Source organism: Nicotiana tomentosiformis, chromosome 2, assembly GCF_000390325.3.
Source record: "Nicotiana tomentosiformis chromosome 2, ASM39032v3, whole genome shotgun sequence".
In the NCBI taxonomy this organism is placed as follows: Eukaryota; Viridiplantae; Streptophyta; class Magnoliopsida; order Solanales; family Solanaceae; genus Nicotiana; species Nicotiana tomentosiformis.
Window position 1 is genome coordinate 129,862,577 of NC_090813.1, and position 17,422 is coordinate 129,879,998.

Below are 17,422 nucleotides of genomic sequence, written 5' to 3' on the forward strand. Positions count from 1 at the left end.
CAGAAATGAGGATGTTGAGGTGGATGTGCGGGCATATTAGGATAGATAAGATTAGGAATGATGTTATTCGGGAGAAGGTGCACGCCGTTCCCATTGATGACAAGATGTTGGAAGCGAGGCTTAGATGGTTCGAAAATGTTCAGAGGAGAAGCCCAGATGCTCCGGTACGGAGGTGTGAGCGACTGGTTGTAGAGGGCACGTGAAGAGGTAGAGGGCGGCCTAAGAAGTATTGGGGAGAGGTGATCAGACAGGATATGGCGAGGCTCCAGATTTCCGAGAACATGACACTTGATAGGAAGATGTGGAGGTCGAGTATTAGAGTTATAGGTTAGGACGTAGTTGAGTCTTGCCTTACTTCGTACCATTGTGGGACTAGCCAGGTAGGATTTTTGTCTAAGATAGCTAGTGACAATGTTGTATTTTACTTCTTCGCTTTACAGTGCATGTCCTATTTACTAGCTATCGCTTTTGCTTTGCATTTTTCTTCTGGATTTCATAGTGTTCCTATTTTTCCTATGATTGCTATGGTGATACTAATATTGTCTCCTTTTATCCTTTTGTCTTTTTGTTTTATTGAGCCGAGGGTCTTTCGAAAACAACCTCTCTACTCCTCCGGGGTAGGGGCAAAGTCTGCGTACACACTACCCTCCCCAGACCCCATTAGTTAAATTTTACTGAGTTGTTGTTGTTGTATCTTAAAGTAAAAAAGTATAATTTTTAATTGATTTGTTATTAGTGGTCGCCGCGTATGAGAATATACTCATTTTCTATTGAGTGATAAAAATTTGAGATCATTAGATCTAAAAATATTTTCCTCACCTCAAAAGTTCCTTAAAACATAGTAATAGCCACTTTGATATTGTTTAGATTTACTTTCCAAATAAAAAGTGTTAAGAAAATAATATAATTAGAAGATAATACTCTAATGAATATGCTCAATCACATGAAAAAACTTGATTCTTTTTCTGCATATATTATTTAGAGAATAATGTTAATACTTTCTGAAGCATTTGCATATATGTGAACAAGTTTTCCAAAATTAATGTTGATAAAATCTACCTAAGATCAATAATGTCAAAAAAGAGATTTAATGGATTAGCTATGCTATCAATTGAAAAGGAATTATTAAAAAAACTTTATTATAAAAAGTTATTTATAACTTTGTATTAGGAAATAATACTTTAAATTAAAATATATATGTATAATGTTTTTCAGAGAAAAAATTAAGGTCTCTCTGCAAGATTTGGCTTTCAGAAGTACTACTTTGTCCTCCGTCATCAAAGATCTGGAGTATCTATACCCCTAAAAGATATCACCAAAATGCGGCACCTCATGTGAAACGCCGTCCATCGCTCTGATCTTCCACCACCTCCGTTGCCCCTATCCAGAGATCACACCTCAATTTTCAAAACCTTCCATGGTTCCATTTGTAGTGCTGCCTTTCACTTATGCCCGCACAGTCGCTGGATCGGAATTATTAAAAAAAACATCTGAAGTTCACCTAACTTCAGATTCAAAAGTCTGAAGTTTATACTTTAGTATCTGAAGTATATATATATACCCCATATGTTTGAAAATCTTAATCAAATATCTGAAGTTCATAACCAAATGTCTGACGTTTATATCAAAATATGTGAAGTTTGTACCAAAATGACTTAAGTTCGTAACAAAATGTCTGAAGTTTATATCTCAACAACTGAAATTTATAACAAAAATATCTAAAATTCATACTCATACGACTGAAGTTCATAGTAATATGTCCAATGTTTTTCTTTTTTTTTTCTTTTTTTCTTTTTCTCTCCTCGTTGTATGTCATTTTTGTTTTGTTTTTCATCAAATTTAGGTTTCCTTCTCTTTTCCTTTAAATCGTTCATATTTTTAATAATTCAAGGGTATTATTTATAATTTGGTTATGCCGACTCTTATTTTTGTTTTGGTTGACTAGAGCTGCTGGATAGCTCTTCTTTCTTGTTTTGGTTGATCTTAGTATCAGGTATATATTCATGTTCAATTTCTTAAAGCGTATTCTTATCCAAATATTAGTCACTTATGACAGATTGGGTACATGTTCATTAATTTTAAAAAACTGGGTATACCTTAAACGGTGCCCTATAAAAGGGTAGTAGTGCACTTCCCATTATATTCACCGGGCCGGCTCAAGGGCCAAGCAAGTTAGGCCCTTTCTTTAAAGCCCTAAAGAATTGCCCCCCCTCCCCAAACCAATCCCCCAACGCTCACACAAATATTACTAGTAATTATTTTTATGTCTCAAATATTTTGTAAAAATATTAAATCTTGTCATGGAAAAAAAACTTTGTAAAAAGAAAGAAGTAATTATGAAATAGACCAACTTAAAGTAGGAGACATGGGCATAATGAATCTTTACGTTTAAAAAATTGTATAATCTGTTGGCAAGCCACATTTTCTTTTATAGGTCATGTCTTCCAAATTCATATTTGTACATATGTTTTTTTCTGCTTCCTATGCATCTAAATATTCTGTCAAAAAATGCATTGAATCATTTGAATTGCACATGAATTTTCATACTTTCTCATGTTTTCAAGCATCTAAGTAAGTTGAAGTAGTGAAACTCTTTCATGGATTAATTTATTTTGATATCAATCAATAAGTTATCAACTTTCAAAATCAAGTTTTAACTGTCCTAATTTTTTATTATTCTTTTAAATTAAAATTTAAATAGATTAACAAGAAAATCAGTATAAATCAAATTACTGAAAACTCAAAAAAGAGAATGATTAAAATTTAATACAATTTCAAAAAGGTACTCTTAATAAATTTCTATTAATCAATAAAAAACTAAATAAAATAAGTATTGAGTGTTCTTAAAATAAACAATTCTCCGAACTAATTGAGTTAATGGTAATTAAAACCAAGAAAAAGAAGATCTCATGTCAAAAAGTTAAAAAATTAAAATTTCAAATAAATAAAAATTAATTTTGCTTTAGGCTACCAACATCATTGAAAAGTAGTATTTTGTTTATTAACCGTTTTCTCAGTTGACTTATCGTTTATGCACGTGGCATTCTTAACAGTTAACACCGATCCTTACTATTGCTAGAAACATTTTTTCTTTTCATTTTTTGAGAAGTTGTCGTACTATCTTGATAAAGCATTCCTCGGGACAGTTTATTCCAAGATGACAAACCTAGATTCAATGTGGTGCTTGTTTAAAATAAGTGTTGAAATTCTTTTTCAATTTTCCAAACTTTCACATAGTTCTGGATAAGCCGATCCATTTCTAAAACCTTGACTTCCTTAAGAAAAATGACCTAACCTGGTTAAGGAAGGTACCTGTCGATCATGTATGTTAAACTGTGAAAGTGTTGCTATGTGACTGTGTCCATCACTAGTTTGAAAAACTTGACTTTTAAGTTTTTTGGTTCCATGAGATTTAAGTTTGTTTGATCGTGAATAAAATTCACTAGCATAATATACTTGCATTATAGACAACATGGAGTCGAACAAGCTCAACTCTACAATCAAATACACCAAAAGGTTCTGCTTAGGGAGAATAATATACATTTTTTTCCATCCCTTTCAAAAAGTTCGAAGCAACTAAAATAGACTAGTTAAACAAAATATGCATAGGAGTTTAAAGTATTAAACAAGTGAAACCATCTTACATACCTTCCGCAGAAGTAAATATAGTGACATTGAACAAAAGTTTGGATGTACAAACCCTTTCGAAGACACAAACATCACCTACTTTTAGGTTATTGTCAAGCACAAACTCCTTCCAACCAGAGGTCAACTTAGCGTTTACTGTTCCAAGAATGCATTTTACTGCCCATGATCTCTTGCTTGAAACTTGAAGTACCACATCACTACGTTTAGTGGAAAAAAATCTCCTAGCTATCGTCAGCGTTATGGACTGTCAATTTGAAGGGTGCATTATTGTACATAACAAAAGATAATTAATAATGATTCTTATAATCAGGGATTAGCTATAGTCACTAAGATATTGAACTTCACGAGATATTCAAGAATAGCTATCTTACCAATCGCATTGTGCCGCTGGCAGAAGACACATATGATGGTTGCATGAAATAGATGAAGAATGGATTTTCAGATGTAAAGGCTTTTGCTCTTTGATATGCTAAGACCATCTCTTTGGCCACCGCACTGCCCTTACAAGAAGACTTAGATTGTTGCACATGCTTCCCAGTGTCTTCACTGAATTCTTCTGCATAAAATCAAGCCAACACGACCACATTGAACGATCAAGAAAGTACCTTTAGTGATTTTTTGTATACATCAGAATACTTTATAGCGAGCCTCATTCAATCACCTTTAATTTTTGAAGTGAAACAATCTGAATCTCCTCTCTGCTTCTTTTCAAAATTCAGTTTCCTGCTGTGAACTATTTTGGGTTGAGAACATGGAACTGAATTCTCAGTTTTGATAGTCTTCTTTTTACTATCAGAAACCCCTGCCAATTTTGCATCTATTTTATGCATTGGTTTGCTCTCAGCTGCACGAAATATAGTGACATCTAGAATGAGCTTAGAGCCGCCCTTAATCAATTCAAATACACAAACATCTCCAAATTTTAATTTATTGTCCAGTACGAATGCCTTCCAAGAGAAACAAATTTGTGTTTTTGATATTCCCAGGGCGTATTTGACAGGCCAAGACCCTCTTCCAGGAACACGAAGCACTAAATTTCCACATTCCTCCGGGAAATATTTCCTAGAAAATAAGAACGATATGCGCTGCCAAAAGGGATGGACACAGTAAAATGAGTATAATGGCATGCACCTATATGGATTGAATACAGATTAAAGTATAGGGAAAGTGTATAAAGTTTATAGCTTATTGCTTACTAGATTGTATGGTTTCGATACGTATGATGGTTGCAAAAAATATATAACAAATGGATTCTCAGATTTGAAAGCTTTTGCTCTTTGATATGCTATAGACCTCTCTTTGTCCAATACTGTCTTGTTCTTAGCATAAACCATCTTGGATTGTTGCTTGTGCATCCTGCAACTTTCTTCGCTTCCTTCAAACAGAAGTTTGAAATCAATGTGTTACTACTAAATTGTCATGTAAGCAGATGATCAATTCTGTTAGTAAGCCAGAGTAAACACTTTCTTACTTTTGGTATTTCTTGTGAAAGAAGGTGAAGCTGCATCCTCTCGTGTGTTTTCGACCTTGATACTTTTGGTGTGAATGTCAATTGAAACATCATCCTTTGTCTCCCCTTCTGGTCTTTTTCTTTTGCTGCCTTGTCCTAATGGACGATGGTCCAAAATCTCAACAGAATGCTCAATCTCAGTGCCTTCCCCATGTTCTTCTGAAAAATTTCAAGCCAATATAACCTCATCGAAATGATCAAGAAAACTGACTATAAAATGGAATACTAATATTTGAACCGGAACCATATGAACCTCCTCTTTGCTGCTTTAATTTCTTGGTCTGAACAATTTTGGATTGCGAACATGGAACAAAATTATCAGTATTGATAATCTTGTTTTTACTATCACAAAACCCTGGCTCTTCGCGAGCTATCTTATGCATTGGTCTTCTCCCAGCTGCTGGAAATATAGTAACATCCATCAAGAGTTTACTGCCTTCAATCACTTCAAATACACAAACATCTCCAAATTTTAACTTATTGTCCAGCACGAATTCCTTCCAATAAATTTTAGCATTTGTTGTTCCGATAGCACGTGTGACAGACCAAGATCCCCCGCCTGGAACACGAAGCACTAAGTTGCCGTAGCTCTCAAGAAAATACTTCCTAGCAAATTTCAACGATATAGACTGCCAAAGGAGATGGATCCGTAAATTGATTTTAACGTTATGCCATCCATATGGGTTGAATAAGGATCAGAGTATTGGAAAATATACAGAGTTTATAGCTTACCAGAATGTACGGTTTCAAGACATACGATGGTTGCATAAAAGCTATAATGAATGGATTCTTAGATTTAAAAGCTATTGCTCTTTGATAGGCTATAGCCCTCTCTTTGTCCATTACTGTCTTGTTCTGATTATGAACACTCTTGGATTGTTGCTTGTGCATCTTGCACCTTTCTCCGCTTTCTTCAAACAGAAATTCAAAATCAAAGTATTACTACTAAATTGTCAAGTTAAGTAGATGATCAGTTATCAAGTCCGCTCATAGCCAGTAAGCTAGAATAAAAAGTTTCGTACTTTTAGTCTTTCTTGTGAAAGAAGGCGAAGCCACATCCTCTCGTGACTTTTCCACCTTGATACTTCTGGTGTGAATGTCAGTTGAAACATCATCCTCTGCGTCCCCTTCTAGTCCTTTTCTTTTGCTGCCATGTCCTGATGGACGATGGTCCAAAATCTCAACAGAATGCTCAATCACAGTGCCCTCCCCATGTTCTGATGAAATTCAAGTCGATATAACTTTATTGAAACCATCAAGAATATTAACTGGCACAATGGACACTAAAAAGTCAGCTTAAGATCTTTTTGTATACTCTAGAATATCCTATAGAGAGATTTCAACTTTATCACCTTTAATTTTTAGTTGAAACCATATGAAACTTCTCTCCGCTATTTTAATTTCTTGGTTTGAACTACTTTGGGCTGAGTACATGGAACAGAATTATCAGTTTCGAAAATCTTAGTTTTACTATCAGAAATCTCTGGCACTTCTCGGCCATCTGTTTTATACACTGGTGTGCTCCCCAGCTGCTGGAAATATGGTAACATTTATGACGAGCTTAGTGTCATTAATCACTTCAAAAATATAAACATCACTTCAGTTCATAGTCAAAAAGAGAAGATAAAATACTCACTTTGGCCCTCTCTTGTGAAAGAAGGTGAAGCTACATCCTCTTGCAACTTCTCAACCTTCATTCTTTTGACATGCACGTCATTTGAAACATCATGCTCCACATCCCCTTCTTGTCTTTTTCTTTTGCTGGACTGTCCTAACGGACAATGGCCTAGGTTTTCAACAGAATGCTCAACCGTATCAGGAATTATTGCTTTCGCTTTCTGGCTTCTGGGGATACCCTCCAGGATCTCTACAGAATCATCCGACTCGGACTGGTCTCTTTTTGGTGCATGGCGTGTTTCATGGCAATGGAGAATGGGAGTGTGTATACCATGTGCAGAACTGTATGGATATTCAATTTCTGATGCACTCAAATCAAATATACTGACATTAAAATGGGAACGAGCATTGTATCCAAACATCAAAAAGTGCCCGCGGCTAATTGAATAGAAGTCACTGAAATCTTGCCATCCAATGCCTAGACAAATTCGGCCTTGAGAATGAACAACTTCAACCTCCCATACTTCTCCACTTGGAACCTCAAGATACACAGGGTTTAGCATGTTCTTGCAATATCTGCTCGCAAAGTCTTCCGGAATCCTCTGCGTGCAAAGGAGATCTAAACTCAGTTTCATACATCTCCAATCACAGTAAAATATACTGTTTAAATTCTGCAATATACTTGCATAGTGTATTCTCTATTCTTTCAGAATTAACTACTAAAACAAAAATATCTACAGTAATCTAATTAGTCCAACTAGAAAAGATAGCAGATATTTATGGATGTAATTAACCTGTGAATTGCGACATCTCAGTTTTACTATAGATTAGGAGAAAGATATGATTTCATTCTTCTATATCAGAAGATCTAAGCAACAAATGTGTGAAAATAAAACAATGTATTCTAATAAGATTAACAACATCTCTTCATAAACTTGCTCATTCATACTACTCCATTAGTGAAGCCTTAACCCCTTAATGTAGCTACCTAACTCTTCCATAGAAGTCTACACTTAAAATTGACCAAGAATTCCTGTAACTTATAGGAAACCATAGGCCTAAATTTGTTAACGACCTGTGTTAGTTTCTCCACTATACTCTTTTCCAACTTTTATATTAACTTATTTCTCATTTTGTATCTTTGTCAGCAGACTGGCTCTCTAGTTTTTTCTAATGGATCTGCAACTACTAGCCATGAAAAGTTAAATTGTGTTTCTCTTTATTCAAAACAAATATTTGTAAATTCAGAGTCGTTGGAAGCTTATTCTCAAATTATAGAAACAAAAAGTATCGACTCCGTTTCATTTTCTTTAATGCTATTTACTTTTTAGTACGTTAAAAAAAGAATACACTTTTCAATGTATGGAAAATGACAGCAGATGCATGTATACCAAAATCTTAAGCTCAACACCCCTATACACACACATACATAGGACATAGATTAAAAATAACAGCAAGCGAAGGAAAAAATTGATAGAAGGAAGAAAGTGGTTACTAGACGGCTGGATTCATGTTGGGAAAATATAATCTTGAAGAACTTTGGTTGAGTAATGTTAGTAGAAGATTTCCAATGGGAGGAGCCTTCACCACTTTGCAATTGGGGCTTAGCTGCCATGACTGATGTAATTCGCCAATTGAAGAAGATGGTAAGTGATAGTAGAGCAACAGAGTTATTATTTCCCTTTGTTTCTTAGTTAATGCTTAAAAGGTGCATAGTGGTAGGTAAATAAATATATAATGATCATTGATGTGATAGATTAACCCACGGATCGAGGAGACACACAAATTAATCATAAGTGGCTTTTGGCTCGTCTCATAAGTTGCCGCCATTTCTATGAAGAAGAAATCAACATCAAATTGAAGATATTAGTGTAGAATTAGTAATGATATTTCTTGGAATTCTTTCCTTTTTGAAAATGAGGTAGTTTAGCAACTTAATGGGCTCATTAGGATTAAAAGTGGATGTTATACTACTACTAACTACCAAGTACTAATTCATCTCTCAAACCAGCAATTCTGACACCAAGACCAAATTTTTGGTTTTCCCTAATTATTATACTATTAGATATTTAACTTTCTTAAATAAACGTGGAGAAGTTCAATGTGCCCAGCTGAAGCATCACGGAAGTCCAACATATTTTGACCGTTTATTTGAACATGGAATGTTTAATTTTTTCGAAATAAGACTTATATATTTGGAAATTATGTAAAAAATATTATAAATTATAATAATTAATAATTTAAAGGTATTTAAAAGGCATACGTATACAAAAAAAAAAAATACTCCTCGTTTAACTCTCAAAATTTGAATACTATCACATAAATTGAGACAGAGCGAGTAATTAAATCAACTTTATTAATCACAAGTGTAAAAGTACAAAAGAAAGCTATAGCTCCTAAACTAGACTAGAATACTATGCCATTTATATTTAAGAAAAGTAGAAGCACACCTCCTAAGAGAGGGTTCCTTCTCTTCCTAAAGTCGACAGACCACAACTAGAACCCAAAGTATCTAATTAACTGCCTACATCAACAAATAATGTAGGCAATATTTCTTGCAACACTCTCCACATCTCTGCTTCTTTGTTCAAAGATGCTCTGATTTCATTCCATCTATATAGCATGATTATTCTCTGCATAAACCATCCATATTGTAGCCCTATTGCAAGGAATTTAGGTTTGGGAATCTTTTGAACCTGTAAAAAATCACCACCACGTCCAGTGTGGCTGCCCTGAATCAACTTGAAGCGGCAAGTCTGACCACTGGCTATCTTGTATGTGTTCGAAATTCATCCCATCCTCTTGTTATGCCTACGTTTGACCCAATATGCACTGTATCCACCCCCCACTCTTTTCCTTTTTCATTCACCAATGTCATCTTCTTCATGGCAATTACACCAGTCCTTTTCGCGAAAATCATTGGGATAGTCTAAATGTAATATATGTTCATCAAGCATGTTATATTTTGGGGGAAAGTAAAAACATAAAATCTACCTAATGAACGAGAAAATAATCAAAGAAAGAGAATAGATCATGGTTCAACCTTACCATAAAAGTCAAGTGTGGCTTTTTTACAACCATTTTATAGGATGGTGCTTTATCTTTGAAGTTGATCATCACACTCCATCTTCTCTTCTTTAATTTGGACCATCTTCTTGATCACTTCCACTCTCAGCTTTCTCCTCCTCTTCAGCACCTGTCTTTCTCTTACTGATATTCAGTATTTACCAACACATTCTCATGCATCTAGCCAGCTAGTTGTTTTGGTATATTAGAACACATTGATCAATGTACAATGATAAATACTGTACTTGTTTTTTAAGGCAGATTAAGGGATCTCACTCTTATAAGTTATATTCACGTTGATATACAAGTATTTAACTAGAATAGAAAGATATAAACTTTTAAATTTAATACGGAGCAAACTTAACAGTATAACAACAATCACTTCTATTCTCACTAATTAGTTATATGGCCTATACGAATCATTTATTTTCATTATGGTCTGTTTAATTAAATTAAGTCTGCATCGACTCTCATGCATATACAGATAAAAAAAAAATTCAATACCCCAAATTTATAAATAGAGATCATGATATAACCTGACTCCTCCTCACGCTTTCTGGAGTATTTTGCATGATATGAATTGGATGGATCTTTTCCATCTTTGGACCCATCACTGGATGTGTCAATTCTTTCTTCCTCGTAATCTGATATTTCTACTGTATCTTCTTTAACTTTCTTTGATTTTCTTGAAGGTCTTATTTCCTCTTCCGAGCTACTGCCGAGTTGTTCAACAGAATGTGTAATGATCCGACCGGTCGTTTTGAGCTTTAACGTTCTATTCGGTGGTTTGAGATTTTGAGTATCTACATATTATGTATTATGACTTACGTGTATGGTTGATTTCGATTTTCGAGCGGTTTGAGATTGATTTGTAAGAATGATTCTCATTTTAGAAGTTTTAAATTGGAATACTTGACCAAAGTTTGACTTTTGGGTAAATGGACTCGGAATCGGGTTTTAATTATTCCAATAAATTTGTATGATGATTTTATCCACAAAGTTGGTTAAATTTCGATGAGTTTTGGATAAGTTTGGGTTATATGGTGGTTGTTTTCGATTTCGACGTCAATTTGAGCATAGTTCGGGATTGACTTGGAAGAATGATTCTCGTTTTAGAAGCTTTAAATTGGAAGAGTTTATCAAGGTTTGATTTTTGGATAAACGGACCCGGAATCGGGTTTTAATTATTCCAATAAGTTTGTATGATGACTTTGGACATGTCCACAAATTCCGATAAATTTTGGATAAGTTTGGGTTGTATGGTGATTGTTTTCGGTTTCGACGTCAATTTGAGCATAAATGTTATCATATGGGGGTATTTTTGGCTATTAATGTTGTTGGAGTTTTTCTCATCTTAAAAGTTTGGGATTGGGAGAATTCAAGGGTGTTCTTCAAGTTTCTTCCATGGGGTAAGGTCTAAACCATAACTTAAGTATTTTCTTTTGATTCATTCCCTTGGTTTAAGCTTTAATCCATGATTTTAATTGAAACACCATTTAATTCTTTAAATCAAGGTCTAGGGTTATGTCCTAAATTATAAAAATGAAAAATGAGTTAGATGTGTTTATTTTCCGATTCTTTTTAGGATTTTGTTTTCCTATATTATAAGAACAACATACTCGAATTTGGTGAGTTTTGGAGCAGTATTTCGGGAGATATGTGACCCAACTTGTGTGGGTTAGACTCTTGGGTTATGAACACCCAAGAGCAATATTTTTGCGAATTGGTTGAGCTATCGGATTCCGATTGAGTCAGATTTTGTTCGTGTGAGCTTGTATTGGTTCGGGCTTCGCTTGGGTAAGCTTGGTTCGAAATTCAAGGCGAGCCCGACATTGACTTTTATTGACTTTTTGGGAAAAATATAAAGAGTATAGCTTTATTTATTGTAATTAGTTTCTCTTGCACTGTTTGATGTTATTAAGTCATTTTTGGTTAGATTTGAGCCGTGTGGAGGCGAATTTTAGGGGAAAAGTTTTTTCGAAGGGTTGAGTTGGCCTAGTTGAGGTAAATGTCTTGCCAGACTTTATGTGGGGGAACTATTCCTTAGGATTGGTATTGATTGATTCATTTATGCTATGTGAAAGCCGTGTACGCAAGGTGACGAGTGGGTACACGCGTTGTACGTGGTAGGCTACTTAGACTATTTCCATGCTTTAGTTGAAATGCCATATTATGTTCCAAATTCTCTTAACTAATCTATTCTTGTTTGTGTTAGTCTAACCATACATGCCTTAATTGACTTGTTTAAAACTTGTTCTACATCCTACTTGATAAATTGTTCTCATACCTTAGTTGAACTTGATGCCTCTTTTATTGTTACATGCTATCTCTTCATTGTTAATTATTATTATTTAAATTTATTGTTTGTGTTATCCTCTTCACTCTTGATTATCATTACTTGAAGTTATTGTTCATGTTATCTCTTTCCTTGTTGATTCCACTACTTGAAGTCATTGTTATATGTTATCTCTTTTATTGTGAGTCATTCTTATTTAATAGCGTGGTTATACATTATCTCATTGTTGAGTTGTTGGTGTTGAGGTTGTGAAGGCTGTTATCATGTTGAGGCGAAATTGTTATTGTTGAAATATCTTCCTTGTTGGACATTTTACATTCATTATTGTTGTTGATATTCTTGTACCCGTTGTGGTGGAACCATGAGCTATTATTGTGAAAATATTGATATTGTTGATTGTTGACAAATTATGATATATGGGCACTTGTGGTGTGAGTTGTTATTGTGATGTGATATTGACACGCATGCGGCGGTATAAGTCTTGGGGTTAATGTGCATGCGGCGGTAAAATATGGGACTTATGTGCGTGTTGCTTGTAGGAAAACTACGTAAAGACACGCGGCGTCATAAGATGGGTTAAAGTGCGTGTAGCTATTTCGAAAAAATTATTTTCAAAACCTATTTCAAATGTAAGGCTCACGCAAGGTATAAGGAAATATTGTGATTTTAATTGTGAAATGTAAATACGAGGCGGTACCTCAGTTGATTTTCATTGTAAATTTCACGTTGGGACAACTTGTTAAATTGAACGACCATTGTTCTTCTTTCAATCATTTTATCTGCATTTTGATTGTGTTTGGTTATTCATTGTTATCTTGGTGTTGTAATGATTGTGGTTTCTTGTGTGAGTCATGCATTCTACGTGATTTGTTATGTTGCTTTAACATGCCAATCTGTGCCTCCGTTATAATTTGGTGAATTGATTATCAATGTGAATTTAATTGCGTGGAATCACTATATCATATTCTGTTGAGTTGTTGCTAACATAATAATTTAAATAAAAGAATAATTAACATGTTTTATTCTATGTGCCCCTTAAGATAGAACTCGTTATCTCACTCGACACTTTATTATTATTCTAAATGGTTGTCGCACTTTCACTATAATGGGTTCTCAAATTATACTCATCACCCTGTTAGATATTTTTCTTTAACAAGTTTTATATTTAATTCGTTAATTTAACTTATATTTTTCTTTGTTTAAAAATGATGCTTTCACTCAATTTTATTTATTTCTAAACTATATCCATCTTATACTCTATTTCGTATAAATTGTATATTATTTTACTTTACTTGATTTCTAAAATAAACTCATTATTTCATTTGACACCTTACCTTATTCAAGATTGTTATTATGTTTTATGATGTCTAAATATATCTTTCGTTCATCTAAATAAATATTTATCGAGGTTGAAAAGTATATAATATCACGTGGGCTTTGCCGTGCGAAGCTGATTATTATTGTGGGCACGAGGTGCCATATGTGTAAGATTAGAAATTGTGGTTCATGACTTGTGATTTATGAGGTGAGGTGTCTCGGGATAATTCTTGTTGTAAGTCCATGCGTTGGGAGCGGTTTGATTATTTGAGTTGTCTTCCGTTTTTTTTCTTATTTGAGTTCATTTACATCTCATCAGTATTCTGATTATGTTGTTTCTTTATTACTCATTTATTACTTACTGCCATATATGTTTATATTACTTCATTGTTGGTTGTAAATCAATAATTTTTTCGCCATTGGTCTTACATTGATGTTCTTTCTATTATTAGCTTATGTATATTTTGAACAAGTTTCTATGCCTGGTAGGTATCTTGACCTGATCTCGTCACTACTCTATCGATGTTAGGCTTGATACTCACTAGGTACTATTGTGGTATACTCATGCAACATTTCTACACATTATTGTGAAGATCCAGGTATTCTGATTGTATTGTTGAGAGTTGCTTTTGCGCGGCAGGAGACTTCAAGGTATAACTGCTTGACGTTCGCAGGTCTCAGAGTCACCATCTTACTTCATTATGCTACAGTTAAAATGTAATTTAAAACAGTATTGTGTTTAGAAATTCTAGTGTATTTTAGTAGTGCTTATGAATCTGTACTACCGGTTTTGGGAAATATATAACTATTGGCCGCTTGCGGCTATGTATGTCGGTTAATGGTTTATGATAAATGATTAAATAGTTCAATTCTGTTATTAAATCAGCATGTGTTAGGCTTACCTAGTCTTAGAGATTAGGTGCCATTACGACATCCTAAGGAGGAAAATTGGGTCGTGACATAAAGTTGCCTCTCACGAAGATTATTAACATTTTTGAGTGTAGGGCAGGACATGGAATGTATATTTGTCAATGAGAAAAAAGAGCAAAATATCCCCCACCTCCAGTTTGTGATGCACTACAAACTTAATTTGGCCATTCTCCTTCACATATGAAGTATTTGGACTTTTCCCTCACTATCTTTACCTTCCATAACTTCCCATCTACATCCATTTTCAGTAAGCAGGTCTTGGCCAACATCTTCTTGTTTGATGAAAGCATATGGTATTAGTATCTAACAAATCAGTTGGAAGATAATTTTTAGACTTACAAAAGAATAAAAAGAAAAGACAAAGAATAAAGAGAAATTGAAAATTACCATTTTATTCATATATGATATAACCTTCTCTACTTAAAATCTTGCAAAATGCTGGATGCTTGTCATCCACTACCATCTTTTCTGGTTTTGCAAGAGGAAAAAGTAGAAATCAAAGAGGAAAATCAGTTGCTCCGTTGTTTTAACAACAATTGTATTTACTTTTCTTGTTCTACTTGATTTGCACACGTATATACAAGATGTTAAATTCGAATACAAACACAAAGCTGACGCAGCGGAAATTAATCAAGAAACATACTTTCAGCCATTATTGTTCAAGCGTTGTAGGGAATCGCCTTCGAAACCTTTAGTAGAAATCATAGGGAGCCTTCTAGCTTGTGCCTATCGTAGGATGCCTGACTGATGGAGTCACAAGCATATTTATAGGTAAGTTAGAGACTCTTAGGAAAATATTTTAGCCCTAAGGACTTCTCCATAAATTATAATTGCCCTAGGGACTCCTAATAAAATTATTATACCATATATGCATAACTACAAAATATTATCTAATATATATTATTTACTTGAGAGACAAGGTAAATAATTTATTACCTTATATATATGTGGGCCACACTAGAAGTCTCTAGAAGAGACGGTAAATTTCTAACATTCTCCCACTTGGCCCACATATTAAAATTAGATAATCCTTTATGAGAGATAAACATAATAATATGGTCATAGACTTTATCACTCAACTAAAAGTGATGCAACAACCACTTTAACTAGAACATATCATTACATGAATCATGGCGGTCATGCTCTTAAACAAACAATTCATTCCATTTATTACAATGTATAATATGTTCTAACAAAGTGTCAACAACTTTATGAATGAACTTAAATAAGTCATTCAGAGTCAAACTTTATTGATCCAACGATCACAAAATAATATATGAAAAACCAAGTGTGCACTGTTATTCATATCAAAATAAACATAATGTCTAGACAAACTGTTAGAAAATAAAGCAAGGCTAAATTGAGCTACTAAGACCCATATGGGTTACATGATCCTTGAAAATATTAGCCGGCAAACCTTTAGTCATAGGATTAACAATCATCAAAGTAGTACTAACATGCTCAAAACTCACATCTTGCTTCTTCACATAATCTCTAATCATCAATTACTTTATGTCGATGTGCTTGCTTCGGCTGCCACTTTTATTATTCTTAGAAAAGAACACTGCAGTTGAATTGTCACATAAGATTCTCAATAGCCTTGAAATGGAATCGACAATCCTAAAGCCGGAAATAAACTTCTTCAACCATAACGCTTTTGATGTAGCTTCATAGCATGTTATAAATTCAACTTCCATTGTGGATGTTGCAAAAATGGTCTGCTTGACAATTCTCCAAGACATAGCATCTCCATCAAGAAGGAAAATGTATCTTGAAATGGATTTACCAGTGTCTTTGCATCCACCCAAATCAGAGTTTGAATATCCAATCACCTCCAATGAGTCAGAGTATTTGTATGTGAGCTTAAAATTCTTGGTTCCTTGCAAATATCTCAAAACTCTTTTACCAGCTTTCCAATGGTCAAGATCAGGGTTACTTTGATATCTTCCAAGCATTCCTACCGCAAAAGTAATATCAGGTATAGTGCAGACCCGTGCATACATAAGGCTCCCAACAAGCGGAGCATAGGGAATGCCTTTCATTTGCTCCTATTCCAATGCATTTTGTGGACATTGATTCAACGAGAATTTATCACCTTTAATTATGGGTGATGCTATAGGTGAACAGTTCTTCATCCCGAATCTTTCCAGAATTCTTTCAATGTAGGCCCTTTGAGACAATCCAAGTAATCGTTGGGACCGATATATATCTCAATGAATCTCTATGACAATGACATAAGAGGCTTCACCCATATCCTTCATCTCAAAATTCTGGATAAGAAATTATTTAGTCTCGTGCAACAACCCCAAATCACTACTTGCAAGTAAAATATCATCCACATACAGTACTAGAAAAATATATTTGCTCTCACTTATCTTAAGTGTTGTCCTAAGTAAGTTTTGATGATTGATAAAAGAAAATCATACATGAACCAGGTCCATATACAGTATACACAGACACAGGCAGATTTAAGCACAAATCATGCACGTGAAGGAGATAAGCTTAAGTACTTATATCTGAAATCTCCTGAACGAAAAGGTTGCATAATTGATAAGAAGGAGGACTCCTTAATCGAAGAGAACTCTATCCTAGATAAGAGAGGAGTTAGAAGTTGAAGATAACTAGAACTCTCCCACCAAGGAAGAATATAGCATTAGAACTCTAGTCATTTCTAATTCTACTAACTCTCTCTCTCTCTCTCTCTCTCTCTCTCTCTCTCTCTCTCTCTCTCTCATATATATATATATATATATATATATATATATATATATATATATATATATATATATATATATATATATATATCAATTTATTCTCTTTTACAGGTGACACACAAATGCTGAAGTTAAATGAGAGTTGAGAGCAAAATAGCAAGGTATTTTGCAAGCAATTCCTGTGTGATTCAAGTGTGCGAACCTGAAGCTACATGAACCAGATAGAAGAACCAATTTTAAGTGTCTCTATTTTATTCTAGTTTTATTGTAGTAGGGCTTTTGAGTTGTACCTTTCAGCTTTCTCTAGAAGCATTTATACTAGGT

At 34.2% G+C, this 17,422-nt stretch overlaps 2 protein-coding genes across 3 annotated transcripts; both read right to left on the reverse strand.

Annotated features, from left to right (window-relative positions):
• Window positions 1–3,590: 3,590 nt before the first annotated feature.
• On the reverse strand, window positions 3,591–8,461 carry LOC104113621 (B3 domain-containing protein Os03g0619600-like). 2 transcript variants are annotated; one of them, XM_009623841.4, is made up of 10 exons: window positions 8,271–8,461; window positions 6,795–7,377; window positions 6,181–6,375; window positions 5,891–6,069; window positions 5,412–5,787; window positions 5,120–5,317; window positions 4,845–5,023; window positions 4,310–4,733; window positions 4,020–4,204; window positions 3,591–3,892 (listed from the first exon to the last, which is right to left on the reverse strand). In XM_009623841.4, exons 1-10 carry the CDS (start codon window positions 8,388–8,390, stop codon window positions 3,641–3,643), a joined length of 2,691 nt encoding a protein of 896 aa, XP_009622136.1. In that variant the 5' UTR covers window positions 8,391–8,461; the 3' UTR covers window positions 3,591–3,640. The 2 variants fall into 2 exon arrangements, with proteins under 2 accessions (XP_009622136.1, XP_018632329.1); XM_018776813.3 differs by having other exon boundaries at window positions 5,385–5,787.
• A 7,428-nt stretch (window positions 8,462–15,889) lies between these two features.
• LOC117280875 (secreted RxLR effector protein 161-like) lies at window positions 15,890–16,426 on the reverse strand. The gene has a single exon (XM_033660641.1). The coding sequence runs from the start codon at window positions 16,424–16,426 to the stop codon at window positions 15,890–15,892; it is 537 nt and encodes a 178-aa protein (XP_033516532.1).
• Window positions 16,427–17,422: the final 996 nt, after the last annotated feature.